At 42.7% G+C, this 14,948-nt stretch overlaps 1 protein-coding gene across 1 annotated transcript in view; it reads left to right on the plus strand.

Moving 5' to 3' along the window:
* Nucleotides 1-14,535, plus strand: part of PARP4 (poly(ADP-ribose) polymerase family member 4) — a 49,985-nt gene extending 35,450 nt beyond the window's left edge. The window contains exons 30-38 of the mRNA XM_083436037.1: nucleotides 2,083-2,214; nucleotides 2,385-2,450; nucleotides 3,546-3,656; nucleotides 5,097-5,306; nucleotides 7,376-8,116; nucleotides 8,434-8,538; nucleotides 9,542-9,644; nucleotides 11,120-11,249; nucleotides 13,546-14,535. Of these exons, the coding sequence (XP_083292163.1) occupies nucleotides 2,083-2,214; nucleotides 2,385-2,450; nucleotides 3,546-3,656; nucleotides 5,097-5,306; nucleotides 7,376-8,116; nucleotides 8,434-8,538; nucleotides 9,542-9,644; nucleotides 11,120-11,249; nucleotides 13,546-13,720 (1,773 nt within the window). The 3' untranslated portion in view covers nucleotides 13,721-14,535. The remainder of the gene's footprint in view (nucleotides 1-2,082; nucleotides 2,215-2,384; nucleotides 2,451-3,545; nucleotides 3,657-5,096; nucleotides 5,307-7,375; nucleotides 8,117-8,433; nucleotides 8,539-9,541; nucleotides 9,645-11,119; nucleotides 11,250-13,545) is intronic.
* The last annotated feature ends 413 nt before the right edge of the window (nucleotides 14,536-14,948 follow it).

Here is a 14,948-nt window from a genome sequence, read left to right on the forward strand (position 1 = left end):
AATCCTTGGGCCCACCGTTCATACTTCATCAGTTCTCTTAAAGGTAAAGGGACCCTGACTGTTAGGTCCAGTCGCCGACGACTCTGGGGTTGCAGCACTCATCTCGCTTTATTGGCTGAGGGAGCTGGCGTATGGCTTCTGGGTCATGTGGCCAGCATGACTAAGCCACTTCTGGCGAACCAGAGCAGCGCACGGAAATGCCATTTACCTTCCCGCCAGAGCGGTCCCTATTTATCTACTTGCACTGGCATGCTTTCGAACTGCTAGGTTGGCAGGAACTGGGACCAAGCAACAGGAGCTCACCCCGTCACAGGGATTTGAACCGCCGACCTTCTGATCGGCAAGTTCTCTTATTGACTTAATATTAATGACTGAATTTATTATTACCGAGCACCAGAAGTATAGAAGATGCTGGGAAGAAGAAGCACCCAAAGATGGGTTGTATCCTTTTACCACTTGGGTCATGTAATCCATGAATCCTTTTATACTCCTGCTCAGGAGACTCCACCCAGATCCCCTTCAAGCCTTCCCCAGAATCAGTGCTTTTCTTTTATCTCATCTCTTGAAAACCTTCGTGTCTAGTCTAAATACTATTTTTCTCCCTGGAATCTAAAGATGCTATTTCACTTGTTTTTCACCTTCACTTATTTTCTTCCCTTTTTTTCAAAACAGCTTTATCTTTGTTCTATTCTTCCTTCTGCTTCTCTGCTCACCCTTCTCTCTCTCCCTTGGCATTGTTTTCCTCAGAACAGCTGTAAAATGCATTGCCTTTTCAACTGGTCTCCATTCTGGAGAACAAGCAGGGGAGTGTACTTGGTTACCCAGTTTTACTTGTTGACTGAGATGATTATTTCGCCATTGAACAATTGTTCAAAGTAGCATAACTGTTAATCTCATGGCTTGGACACATTGCAAAATTGGGGCAGGCCAGGTGATGTAACACAGGTGTGGGAAACCTTAGGCCCTCCAGATATTGTTAAAGTACAACTCCCATAATCCCTTGCCATTGGCCATGCTTGCTGTGGCTGATGGGGACCATAGTTCAGCAACATATGGTGCGTCAAAGGTGTGGTGGGCAGCCCTGAAGGCAGCCCTGTTTAGGGAAGTTTTTAATATTTGATGCTTTATCATGTTTGTAGTATTCTGTTGGGAACCGCCCAGAGTGGCTGGGGAAACCCAGCCAGATGGGCAGGGTATAAATAAATGATGATGTAACATAATAAACTGGCTGCTCCATCCCATTGCACAGAGGGACTGCTCACATCATTTATGCCTGAGTGTGAAACACCAAACTTGCATGTCGCATCATCTGTGGGGTGAGGAGGCATCCTTCACCTGAAAGGAGCTCCACTCTGGGTTACGCATGGACCAATGCAAACTGAAGAAAACATTGCCTGAGGGGGCTTCCTACAGCCAAGCAGAACGGCACATGATGGAGAACATGCTGAATCTGCTTAAAGCAGGGGTGGCTAACCTGCGGCCCTCTAGATGTTGTTAGACTCCAACTTCCACCAGGCTCATCCAGCATAGCCAATGGTTAGGTATGGTAGTTCAACAACAACAACAACGTATTTATACCCCACCCATCTGGCTGGGTTTCCCCAGCCACTCTGGACAGCTACCAAGAGAATATTTAAAATAGAATCAAACATTTAAAACTTCCCTAAACAGGGCTGCCTTCAGATGTCTTCTAAAAGTCAGATAGTTGTTTATTTCCTTGACATCTGGTGGGAGGGCATTCCACAGGGCAGGCACCGCTACCAAGAAGGCCCTCTGCCTGGTTCCCTGTAACTTCACTTCTCACAGTGAGGGAACTGCCAGAAGGCCCTCAGTGTTGGACCTCAATGTCCAGGCTGAACGATGGGAATGGAGACGCTCCTTCAGGTATACAGGTTCCCCACCTCTGGCTTAAAGCTTCTATGTTTTTCTTCGGACTTCACCATCCCAGTTCAGATTAATTCCAGTGTTCATTTTTGTATCTTGAAGCATGCACATTATTTTACGTAATTTATAACCTTGCTTTTTAATACTTAGTTTTGTGGTGCTTTTTATTCATCCCCCCCCCCCCACTCCCATATTCAGGATACAAATGAAGACCAGACTGCTGATACTCTGGATGTTTTGGAACTTGTAGCCAATATGGATGTAGACATCTTACCCTACATGGAATATCAGTCAAAAGGACAGACGGCTCCTTGCAAGTCCCTAAGTTTTGTATGTATCCTCTTCTCCCTTCATGCATTCCACTTTATGCATCTCATGAAGTGGTCTGTGGTCCTTGGCATGGTAAAATGCACTTTTCATTATTACTAATCTTGCTTTCTTCCCTATTTTATCTCATTCCCCACCACCTCTATATATATGTGTGTGTGTGTTTGTTCCAGTCATCAAGAGCCTCCATCGTTGAGGAGGACGGAATAGGCTTTGAGGAGGAGGTAATAGACCGTGAAGTATGTTGACAAAAAGATAAAATACTTGAAACTGCACTGTATGTTGGCCAGCCATTTTAATTAAGGTTGTTGCCTTTGCTTAATTGTATGAGGTTAAGGTTGGACTCTTACATGTCCTGACCTGTGAATTGCATTGAACTCAGTATTAAAATCCATATTAATAAGTGTAATTATACTTCGATACAACCTTGACATTTCATTAGACGAAAACAAGAGCTATACTTCAGTGGGGAAGGCGCTTCTGATGGGTCAGTTCCCGCTTACTAACTTAGCGAACTGAAGTATTCCGTTTAATTTGCCTATTCTGCCTTTGTTTATCTTCCTTTGCAAATGTCTTGAACACTGAGACATTGGAATGTAATTTAGTGAAATTAAAACAGTGGTAGCCAATGTGGTGCCCTCCAGATGTTTTGAACTCTCAACTCCCATCCGCCCCAGTCAGCATGGCCAGTGGTCAGGGATGAGGAAAGTTATGATCCAAAATATATAGGTTGCACTACATTGGCTGGGTTGAAGACACCGTTCTGCATTTCAAATTCTAAGAGCTCTTCATCCCCCACAACCCTTTTCAAAGGTGGGGAAGGGGACACACTGTGGGAGGAATTGTGCCCCACTCCCAAGAAATTGCTGTTTGCTCGAGGAAGAAAACTTTTACAGTGGTACCTTGGTTGTCAAACGGCTTGGCTCCCGAACAAATAGGCTCCTGCAAACCCGGAAGTAAGTGTTCCGGATTGCAAACGTTTTTCGGAAGCCAAATGTCTGACGTGGCTTCCGCTTGACTGCAGGAAACTCCTGCAGCCAATCAGAAGCCATGCCGTGGTTTTTGAACGGTTTCGGGAGTCGAATGGACTCCCAGAATAGATTATGCTTGAGAACCAAGGTACCACTGTACTGACATTTGAGGGCATTTTTTTCGTCAGGGATATGGTACGGGGCGGGGGGGGGAGTATTTTTTTTAAAAAAAAACCTTCTCTGTGTATCACAGTCTTGATCCCAACTATACTCCTGACATGTCTTATTATTACTAGTACAATAATCATTACTAATTATGCTTTCTTCTATTCTACCTCCCCACCTCTCACCACCCATATATAGCCGATGCTTGACTTTCATTTAGCAGAAGATCTTGGAGTTTATGAAGAAGTGGCTATTGAGAAGGAAGAAATAGAATTTGTGAAGAAAATGAAAAAGAAAAGGAGAAAAATGGTAAGGGAACTTGAGGTACATTGGTGCAAAAAATACAAGAAAAAACATGAAGCAGTTTATTGGTCAGCCATTTTAATTAGAGCTGTTGCACACTTTGAGATTTTTTTTAAATTCATTGCACAAATTTAAGGATGGAGTCTTATACATTCTGATCTTTGAGTCCCATTGAACTCAGTATTAAAATCCCTTTTAATAAGTGTAATAATTGATACAATCTTGGTATTCATTAGACAAGATTAAGAACTAATCTAACATAACTCAAAGGCCTCATTGATTCACTTCTAGAAAGCATTTTTTCCAAGATGAAACTTTTCAGTTAAACCTGTGTCATGAAAACACTCGCAAGCTTCAGTTAATCATAAGTTCTACACACAACTATTTGGAACATAGGAGCTGCCTCTGTTTCCTAAGAAGCCTATCTGTATCAGCGGAGACAAATACATGTGAGGATGTAGTTATTTCTGGGGGGGGACACAGATTTTATCCATGCTAGCCCAGAAGTAAGGTTTTCACTAAGTCAGCTTGAATTAAAATGGTAGCTCTACACAGCACAGTATAGAACAGAGTTTCTCAAACTCAGGTCTCCAGCTGTTTTTAGACTACGGTTCCCATAATCCCTGACTACTGAGTCTTGCTAGGTAGTCCCAAAACAGCTGGAGATCCAAGTTTGGGAAGCTCTGGTATAGAGCTTAATTATCCGACAATGCCGTCCTCCATTGTTGTGATCCATTCATGTTTACTTAGAAGTAACTTTGCTGAATGGGATCAATTAACGAATCAGTAACTTCCTGTGGCACTAGCATTAAAGCAATAAAAGTACTCAGTGCTTAGTCCCAGATTATATTATTTACAGTTTAGGTTGACTACAGATCTAGTATAGTTTTTTTCCCCTTTAAGTAAAAATGATTTGTAATGCTTGATGCCTATAGTTTATATTTCCAGAATAAATCCTCTTAAGGAGGTTTCTTTCCGACAGATCATAGATTACTGTTCTTGTTGTTAAACCTATTAGTTGCTTGTCACCAAACAGCAAGTACCGTATTTTTCGCTCTATAAGACGCACCAGACCACAAGACGCACCTAGTTTTTGGAGGAGGAAAACAAACAAACAAAATATTCTGAATCTCAGAAGCCAGAACAGGAGGGATCTCTGCGCAGTGAAAGCAGCAATCCCTCTTGCTGTTCTGGCTTCTGGGATAGCTGTGCAGCCTGCATTTGCTCCATAAGACGCACGCACATTTCCCCTTACTTTTTAGGAGGGGAAAAGTGAGTCTTATAGAGCAAAAAATACGGTAATTTACACTGAAGAACATATGCATGAATACATTATAACGTAAAATTGGGGGGGGGGGGATTCTATAAGCATTGTGAATAATGATATATAAAAACAATGTGTGTTTTCCCAGCTGTGAGACTAAAAGAATAAATTTTACTCCGCAGAAGTCTGTGCTTTCCATGGCTGACCACGTGCCTGAAGCATTTCAAGATGAGAGCAGAGATGTGTCAGCTGCTCCTCCACTGCGGATGTCATTTCTTAAGAAGCAACCTAAGAAAGCAGTTCCACTTACTGAGGCAGAGAATTTGAGTATGTCACTGCTGGAGGAATTTACAGGTGGCATGAGCAGTTGTCTTTTCAGTTCTGACTTGAAGGTAATCCCCAAAGCTCCTAGCATATTCTAAGAGCATACCACTTCCCCTGGGTCAGTACTACTACACACAGGTGTCATTTTTTGGAGGAAGAGAGCACTGGGCATTTAGAATACTTTTGTAATACTTGGTTTGTTTACACATATAGTAGAGCCAAAGCAGAGGCAGCCAGCATGTGTATGCCTGCCACACAGCCAATCCACTCCTTCACATCCAGTCCCCAGAGAAAGATACCAAAAACTGCTTCCCTTTTTCCTTTATGCGCGCGCGCGCACACACACACACACACACACACACACACAAAGTTGTTTCTGGGCGTTCATAGCTTCTCCATCTCAAACATTCCAAGGTGATCAAGAAACTGTTTCCTCACAATGCGCTCTCAGAAAAGACACATCCACTGGCTGTGCTGAACTTCCAAGAAATATTAACATTATTTGGTGTGCGTTTCTAAAATTTCTCTAAGGAAGTTCTCTTCAGACAAAAATTCTGAGGAACTTTTTGACCACTTGTATGACTCAGTGGGAGGCACATCTACTGAGGGGATTCAAAAACAGATATTCAAGGGTTTTGAATGATAATTTAGGGAAAACATAACATGTGTCATTAGTTAAAGCTAAAGGACCACTGGACAGTTAAGTCTAGTCAAAGGCGACTATGGGGTTGCGGTGCTAATCTCGCTTTCAGGCTGAGAGAGTCAGCGTTTGTCCACAGACAGCTTTCTGGGTCATGTGGCCAGCATGACTAAACTGCTTCTGGCAGAATGGAGTGCCATGACGGAAGCTAGAGCGCACGGAAACGGCGTTTACCTTCCCGCTGCAGCGGTACCTATTTATCTATGCTCACTCGCGCGCTTTCGAACTGCTAGGTAGGCAGGAGCTGGGACAGAGCAACAGGAGCTCACCCCGTTGTGCAGATTCAAACCGCCAACCTTCTGATCAGCAAGCCCAAGAGGCTCAGTGGTTTAGACCAGAGTGCCACCCGCATCCCTTATAACGTGTGTGAACCATATTTGAGTCTAAATGAATGGATTTTTCTTCATAGTTGAGTGATACTTCCATACCTGACATCATGTCTGAATTAGCAGATGACATTTCTTCTCTAGTAAACTTAACGAACAGAGCCTCCCGATTTCTCTCCCCTCACTGTTCGGCAGCTGCATTGCCGTTAGCTGACGTATCTCGTCCCAATGCCAGCTCTGATTTGTGGGTAATTCTGAAAGCCTCCTAGTCTGATCATATGTGGAATGCACACCGCTTTCCCAAGCAGCGAGAAATTCCAGGGGCAGCCGTGCTATTTGGATACCTACAGCATTTTTGTAATATTTGGATTGTTTACAAATATAGAAGTGGAGCGCACAAGTGGAGGCAACTGGTATATGCTGTCCTGCCATGCAGCTGATCTACCCCTTCACATCCAGTCCCCAGAGAGAGATACCACCAATTGCCTTCAGATCACAGCTAACTCTGCTTCTTCCCCTTGCAAAGCTTTCCGTTATGCATAAACACACACACACATACTCTGTTGGGTGTGCCCCTTTTCCAAGCAATGGTTGCTTTTCCCACCCCAAACATTCAAGAAGGATTAAGAAACTATCTTCTCACAATTCACTCTTGTAAAGATGCTGAACCACTAGGAAATGCTAACATTCTTCTGTTAAATCCCAAGTTATGATCGGGGAATACTCCAAGGCAAGGGTGGCTTGTACATGGCCCTCCAGATGTTGCTGTGCTACAAGTCCCATCATTTTTGACTGTTTACCATGCTGGGTGGTGGGAGTCTACTGATATCTCGTAGCCACTGGTTAGACACCCCTACTGCCATGCAATCCCATTAGACAGCAATCTCTCAACAATTCAAAAAGGTCCTTTGAGGAAGTTCTCCCAAGGCAGACATTCCAGGGATTTTTTTTAATCAGTTGTACAACTTGGTGGGAGGCATACCTTAACATTACAAGAGTTTGTGTGAAGGGTTTCAGAAGCAGATTTTTCAAGGCTGTGGAAGTTAATGTAGGAAAAGCAGAATGTGTGTGAACCAAATCTGAGTCTAAAATAACAACTTTTACCCCATAGGTGCCTTCTCCTCCTGTTGCTGGCAGCAAGCTTGAGGGTAGCTCCTTAGGCTTCGGTTTTGGAATCCAAAATAGTGCTCCGATAAGCGCCCTTCCTCCACCGCCTCCTAGTCCTCGATATGGGGACATCCACAAGTTTGGATCACCTGCAACTGGTCTGTATGGTTCTGCTTTTGGCTCACCTGCTTTTGGATTACCTGCAGCTGCTCAGTTTGGTTCACAAGCAGTCCCCCAAGCTCCGATAAGCACTGCTTCACCACTGCCGCCTCTGACTGGAGGCATCCCCAACACGTTGGCTTTTGGGTCATCTGCAGCTGGTCTGTTTGGTTCTACTTCCTGTCCCAGTTTTGGTTCACAGGCAATTCCCCAAGCTCCGATAAGCACCACTGCTGCTCCACCACCTCCTCTGCCTAGAGGCAGCCTCAACATGCTTGCTTCGGGATCACCTGCAACTGGTCCGTTTGGTTCTATTTTTGGATCACCTGCAACTGGTCCGTTTGGTTCTACTTTTGGATCACCCGCAACTGGTCCGTTTGATTCACAGGCAATCCCCCAAAGCTTTAGCTTGAGGAAATTTGATATGCTTCAACAGAAGGATCCGTTTCCACTTCCAGCGCTTCCACCTAAAAGAGTGTTTGCTCCTCTTAAGCTTTCTCTAGGACATGGAAAAGCATTTGCGCAAGGAAGTGCACAGGATTCGGTCAGCCCTCTTCGCAGAGTGCCAGAAATGCAGCGCTCAAAGGTAACCTCTTAGGCTTCTCACAAGATGCACTATAGCTTGCAGGGGGTAAGATGTCTTTAACTATTTTTAAAACTGTATGTTAATTGTAATCCACCCTGGGACATTCTGGTGAAGGTTGGGTGATTGTGTGTGTGTGTGTATGCTTATCTGTTCTTATTGCTTCTCTAGCCTATACTACTATTTTTGATGGAGCACCTAGCCTTAGAGAGCAGGGCTTTTAGATGTGCTGGGTTAGGTTGTGATTCTTCACATCCCTTGAGGACTAGCTCTGGGGGATATTTTTCACTCTACACTGTTGTCTGTCTCTCTCTTTAAAGGATACTCTCCTGGAGATGCACAAAATGAAAAAGGGTCAATCATTTCCTGCACAGAAGCCACTAAGGGTTGTATCCTGGCCTCAACTCTTTAAACTCCAGAATCAGGTATGTACCTTCTTTTTTTCCTCTAGCTGTTGCAAGAAAAGAGGGGGGGGGGAAACAGACAAATGGAGCTTACCCTTGGGTGTAGCCAGGAGGAGCAAAGGGGGCAGTTGCCCCCCCAGATAAAGTAAAACAATAGAAGTACTTAACTAACTGACCAATCACGTCGGTTCTGCCCCCCTAACAAAAGTCCTGCCCCCCCCAAAAAATCCTGGTTACGCCCATGACTCTACCATTATTTTGCAGAAACAGAGGGCCTATCCCTCTGATACTGTGGGGAAGGGACATTTTGACAAATAGAGTTTGTTGTTGCAGCTTTATGATTATCTTTATATTTTATTGATTTACATTTGTGAGCTGCCCAGAGAGGATACCATTGATGGGGTGGTATAGAAATTCCTAAATGAAGCAGAATTTTATTTATGTATTTGCATATCCTAGATTCCTCAATACACAGGTTCTTCGGGCGTCAAGCAAATTAGACATTAAAATGAAAATTAAACATAGCATAGAATAACAGAAAGAAATTCAGAGTAAGATCTCACAGAAAACACAAAGTATAGCCAGGGAGGAAACTTTGGGTCTCTTTGTATGTTAATGACTGAGGTGGGCAACCTAAACCCTGAGGGCTGCACACAATATTTGGCCTAATTTCATGCAGATGGAAAGAAAGGCAAAAACAGGGAGAAAGCAAAAACAGAAAAGGGGCATCCCACCCCATTTCTGGTTCTGGCCCTGCCCACTCTTGGCGTGCAGCCTTAAACAGATTACCCCCAGGGAAAGGCAGCCCTATCCAGAAGACAAATTTTCCACTTCTGTTACATGAGAAACCTTACCTTTTTTGCCCATTTGTGCCTCACCTGTGTTGAAGAGGCTGCCTGCTTTCTTTTTTTTTATAGAGCCATTCATTACATGTGTTTATTTTCCTTAAAAAAAAGAAAAGAATAGCTTTCACACAACAATTCTCCTCTTCCCCCATTTTATTTTCTATGAATGTGTTTTCCAGGATGGTTTTTGGCAGCTGATCCCTGAGCTTGGGACTCTTCTGGATTTCGATGTGGATTATTTTGTCAACGTTTCACTTGCAAAAAAGGGAATTAATTCACTTGGTAAATCCCATTTTACTTCCTTTATACAGTGTGCTCGAACTTCTGAAATGCTTATTCCCACTGAAAGCATTGTGAAAAGTCGGTAATGACTAACTTAAAGCCTATTGTTTTCAGTGGAACCTAGGCATAGTATTTATACAGCTACCCAGAGCGGTTTTTGTGGCATGCTGGCACACTCACAACTGTCCTACAAAAGTTCTCATGAACAAAAAAGAAAAAGGTTATTGCTGTTGTTTGCTTTATGGCTGTATACAGACTTAGTTCCGCTTCTGCAGCAGGGCAAGATGAGCAAACTGTGGGCCTGCCACTCAACAACAGTAAATGATCCAGTGGGAATCAAATTATTTTTTAATATAATTAGATATTCTGGTTTTCACAAGTACTATTTACAGCGAAGCAAGCCCATTGACGGAGTAGCGCTATTAGCGCTATTGGCGATTTAAGGGCTAAAAACGGCTTTTTAAGGGGTGGGGGATTAGCGGTTTTGCTGCTAAAATGCTTTTAGCAGCTTAGCGATTCAAAATAAGGGGTTTTGGAGCAAAAAAAAAAATTCAAATTTTTTCGTCATTTTTCGTCTTGCGAAGCAAACCCATAGGGAAATTCGTCCTGCGAAACACGTCTGCAAACAGAAAACCCTTTCGTCTTGCGGGTTTTCCATCTTGCGAGGCATTCGTCTTGCGGGGCACCACTGTATAATAAAAGCTCAATGGAATGGATTTGGGAGTGAGGGTGTCATGGAATTCTACTCAAGATGATCCAGAGCAGAACTCCCAATGTATAGTTTGCAGAGTAAAAACTTAAACCTGTTGCGTGATTCCCCAAAAATAGACCAGAGGCAATTATATTTCATCCAGCAGAACTTTACTGCTACTGAAGGCAAATGAGCATAATGGTCACAAATCCAATACATTCAGGATTAGGATTGGCACTGTCCATAAGAAATCCAGTTGCAGCAGACTTAACTTAAACTTACAATGACTTATAATAAGACTAAACCTCCACACTAAGCATATTATGTACAGAACGCCACACCAGAAGGAAGAGAGATAGAGAGAGAAACACAGGCTCCTTCTGGCCTTGTTATTATAGTCAGCATGACCTTGACTGAAAGAGATAACAGAACCAGTTTACGCCAGCTGTACTCAGCTGCTCTGAAGGAATAACCCAAATATCATGAATTTTCTGCTTGTTTCTTTCATACAGGGAAGCTTCCAGAACCCTCTTGAATTAATTAGAATAGGAAATATCTCTACACATCAGATCAATACTTTCTGTACTAAGAAATGCAAACTGGCAGAGGGAATCCATGCATTCTTAGGGGGAAAATCTTTTGATACTCAAGTTTTAGATATTCAGGGTACCACCAGTCTGCTTGACAACAGCACTGACACTTTAGTTAGGAGTACTTTTAAGAATTAATCCTTCAATATGAAACATAGACAGTTAAATGCTACTGCTTGTTTCTATTCATCCAGGCCCCAAAGGAAAAGAGAAGCTGTTGCGGTTGATTGCTACACTTCTGGTGCTACAGGTTATACGTTTCAAGCAACTGGAAGGCCTCGTCTTCAGATCTTTAACAACACTGAATGACTCTCCCCCATCGTGGTACGTTTTGTAAGCAGACTTAACATTTCAGGCAACTCTTCTCTAAAAGCTAAAGCGTTTAAATCAGTTGTAGGCATTAATCCGTAGTACTAGGACTTCCTTGAGTCAAAGCAAACTGAGGTTGTAAACACGGGGGGCTGGGGACCATTGAGACTTGTAGGTGGAAGTCAGGGAGACCAGAAATGTATCCTGTACTATTGACTCTGACTGCCTTTAAGTAAAGCAGGAAAGGTGGCGACTGGCTGAGGGCAGGCAGATTGGTGCTCCATTTGCCATTTGCCCTCCTCTGGTTGTAAAACACATATTCAGGGGGATGTTTCAGGATATGAGACTCAAAGCGGGTGACACCTGAGTGCAGCTTAAACAGTAACTTGAATTTCAAATAATAATAAATTGTTTAATATGAAACTTTAAGCTTTGGAAAAGAGGACTTACCATGTCCAACATTAGGAGAAGGCTAAGTTCATCAAGGGGACACGGGTGGCACTGTGGTTAAACCACAGAGCCTAGGACTTGTCGATCAGAAGGTGGGCGGTTTGAATCCCCGCGGCAGGGTGAGCTCCCGTTGCTCGGTCCCTGCTCCTGCCAACCTAGCAGTTCGAAAGCATGTCAAAGTGCAAGTAGATAAATAGGTACCACTCCGGTGGGAAGGTAAACGGCGTTTCCGTGCGCTGCTCTGGTTCGCCAGAAGCGGCTTAGTCATGCTGGCCTATAGAGCGAGATGAGCGCCGCAACCCCAGAGTCGGTCATGACTGGACCTAATGGTCAGGGGCCCCTTTACCTTTACCTAAGTTCATCAAGAGGTTGTAACCACCTAGTCTGTAACTAAATCCATTTCAAATGCAAACTTTAGAGATAAACCTTCTACCTGGGTTGACACCATTGTAAAAACTTCAAAATGGGACCAGCGGCGCTTCCCACATAGCTGGCCCAATTAGCAGAGAAACGTAGCTTTCCAGTGTGAAGGATACCCAGGCTGAGCTCAGAGAGAGAAGATGCAAATAAATCACAGATTTCCAGCTTCAGTCAGAAAAGTAGTTTTGCTGGCAATCATAAAAAGCATGAACGTTACAAACCCTATTTACAAAGAGTTCATTGCTTCTGCCTCTCCAGGCAGAGGTCTCATTACATCCAGTCAGTTTGATGGCTAAGATCAGACTCCTTAAAAGAGTTCTCACCGTCACTCCCCAGAAGCTGCACATGCCCAGATTACCTTCTTCTTTGACCTTGTAGCTGTCCAAGCTAGCAGCTTCTGGAAACTAGCTTCTCACAGATAACAGCAACACAGAATGTTCTTGCTTTCTGAGAATGAATGACACCAACCCCCAACAGATACCCATCCCCTGTATCGTTGGGGGGGCTGTAGCAAGTTTTTTTTCCTTAGGTTTTCCTGAATTACAGTTTGTTGTAATTAGTTTGTGGTATAGATATGTAAGGGTACTCGCAATCCATTGAAAACATCCACATAAATCTCACTGGGATAAGTTACAGGTAGGTAGCCGTAGTCGAAACAAAAGAAAAAATTCCTTCCAGTAGCACCTTAGAGACCAACTAAGTTTGTTATTGGTATGAGCTTTCGTGCGTAGTGTGTATCTGAAGAAGTGTGCGTGCACACGAAAGCCCATACCAATAACAAACTTAGTTGGTCTCTAAGGTGCTACTGGAAGGATTTTTTTTCTTTTGTTTCACTGGAATAAAAGAGGCTTAGGAATGTCAGTAGCTGCCTTACACAGATCAGATCATTGGTCCATCTAGCTCAGTATTTTCTAAGCTGATTGAGAAGGAGCTTTTCAGAGTTTGTCAGAAATCTTTTCCAGCTGTATTTGGAGATGTGAGGCATCAAACCTGGGATCTTTTGCATGCAAGGCATGTGTTTTGCTACCACCGAGCCCATGGCCCTTCATGCGTACAAATCTGTACAATGTTGATTTCAGATGCCCTCTTTGTTTTAATGAAGGAAGAATTGGTAAAGTTGGTGGGAGTCTTCTAGGCCATCTAGTTCAACCCCCTCCTTGATGTGAAGAATCCAGAGCTAGAGCATCCAACCTCTAATTGAAAACCTCTGCCAAGGAAAATCTGCCAACTAGGCAATTGGTTCCATTTTCAGACTGGTCTCTTAATAGGTTTTTCCTAATGTGGAGCCAGAATCTATGCAATTGTAGTCACAGGGCCCATGAGATAGAGTCCTGTCCTCTATGGGCAGCAGAACAAGTCTTTTCCCTCTTGACGCTATGGTCAAGTTGCTGTTTCATTTCGACAGGATCATTTCATTCATTCCTTTCTCCGCTGTTCACAGGGCATTTGAACCTGTAAAGAAAGCAGTTGAGTGGGCAAGGAGAACTGAACGAGAATTTCCAGCAATTTGCCAGCGTCTTGATCTGGGGAAAGACTGGGATTTTGCCACGAAGAAGCTGCTGCATATTGAAGAGATTGCGATTGGCATCACTGTTGTTTCCCCACCTCATATCTAGTCAGACTAACAGAAATATGGCATCATCATCTATTTGCTTGTCTCTAATCATAATATGTTGATTTTATCTGATTAAGTTTTTGGTTTTCTATCTATGTATTTGATCATGGAACTTTGATACTCCAGATTGTAACCAAGAATATAAAACACCAAAAAAATAGTATACAGTAAATATTATGACCTGTTTTCTCAGTGTTCATTTTGGGTTGGGGTTCATTTTGTTTTACAAAATGATTGTTTTGTGTTTTAGGAGATATTCTGACCAGGAGGCTCAGTACTATTCATGTCAAATGTTTAGCTGATGAACCTGGTAGTTATGGGGAAGTGAAATATAAAGATTGACAAGCAACTAGTGGGGCAGAAGCTTAAACAAGTTTGTGGGAATGGAAACTGTTTGGAGATTGACTGCGTAGTATTTATTTTTTTAAACAGGTTTCCATCAGTGTAACAGATTCAATGAAAATGTTCCCGAATCTTATTGCCTCTGGTAGTTAATGCTGGCAAAAGAATGAATGCCACATAGTAGATAAGTATAAAGCAGAAAAAGGTTCCTCCAGCCATAAGCTGATAAAGAAAGTGCTATCAGAGTGGATGAAAGAATGTATTGGGATAGTTTGCATTTAGTTTGGATTTGTAAACACTGTCTCTTTAAAAATTAATAAGTAATCTTTATAGACACATTAGTCCAACTGTTATTTTCTGAACTAAATCAATACATCTACCCAGCTACAAATATTTTTTCTGTGTGAATAACCATTCTGATAATTTTTCAAATATAATTGCACCTGATGAAAATAAACTACGCTAAGCTGCTCAGTAACTATCCAGCCTTCTTTTCTACCTGAAAATCATGGGAATTTATTTGCTACTTTGTTTTTGTGAAGATTCAGCTAGGAAAAGCAACGCTGGAATGGGGAAAAGGGAAATGGTCCAGTGCATATGTTCCTATAGTCCCACACTTCAGAAACGGTCATGTGTGTTAGCCATAAATAAGACCCTATGAAGTATAGACACTTTCTTTATAGGTTAATTGTGCAAAATGCAGTACAGTCCAATGAAGACCTTCTTGTGTAAGAATAAAAGATTAAATAAATATGCGGGCAGAAGAGGATGTTTGTGGATGGGCATCATTAGATTCAACACTTAGCTGCAAATTAACATGGTTTGGTGGTCAGGTTTGCATCATTCTTTAGGAAATATATGAAGAAATATCGGTGATAACCTTCATT

The sequence above is a fragment of the Podarcis tiliguerta genome, assembly GCF_965153285.1.
Source record: "Podarcis tiliguerta genome assembly, chromosome: 4".
Taxonomy (NCBI): Eukaryota; Metazoa; Chordata; class Lepidosauria; order Squamata; family Lacertidae; genus Podarcis; species Podarcis tiliguerta.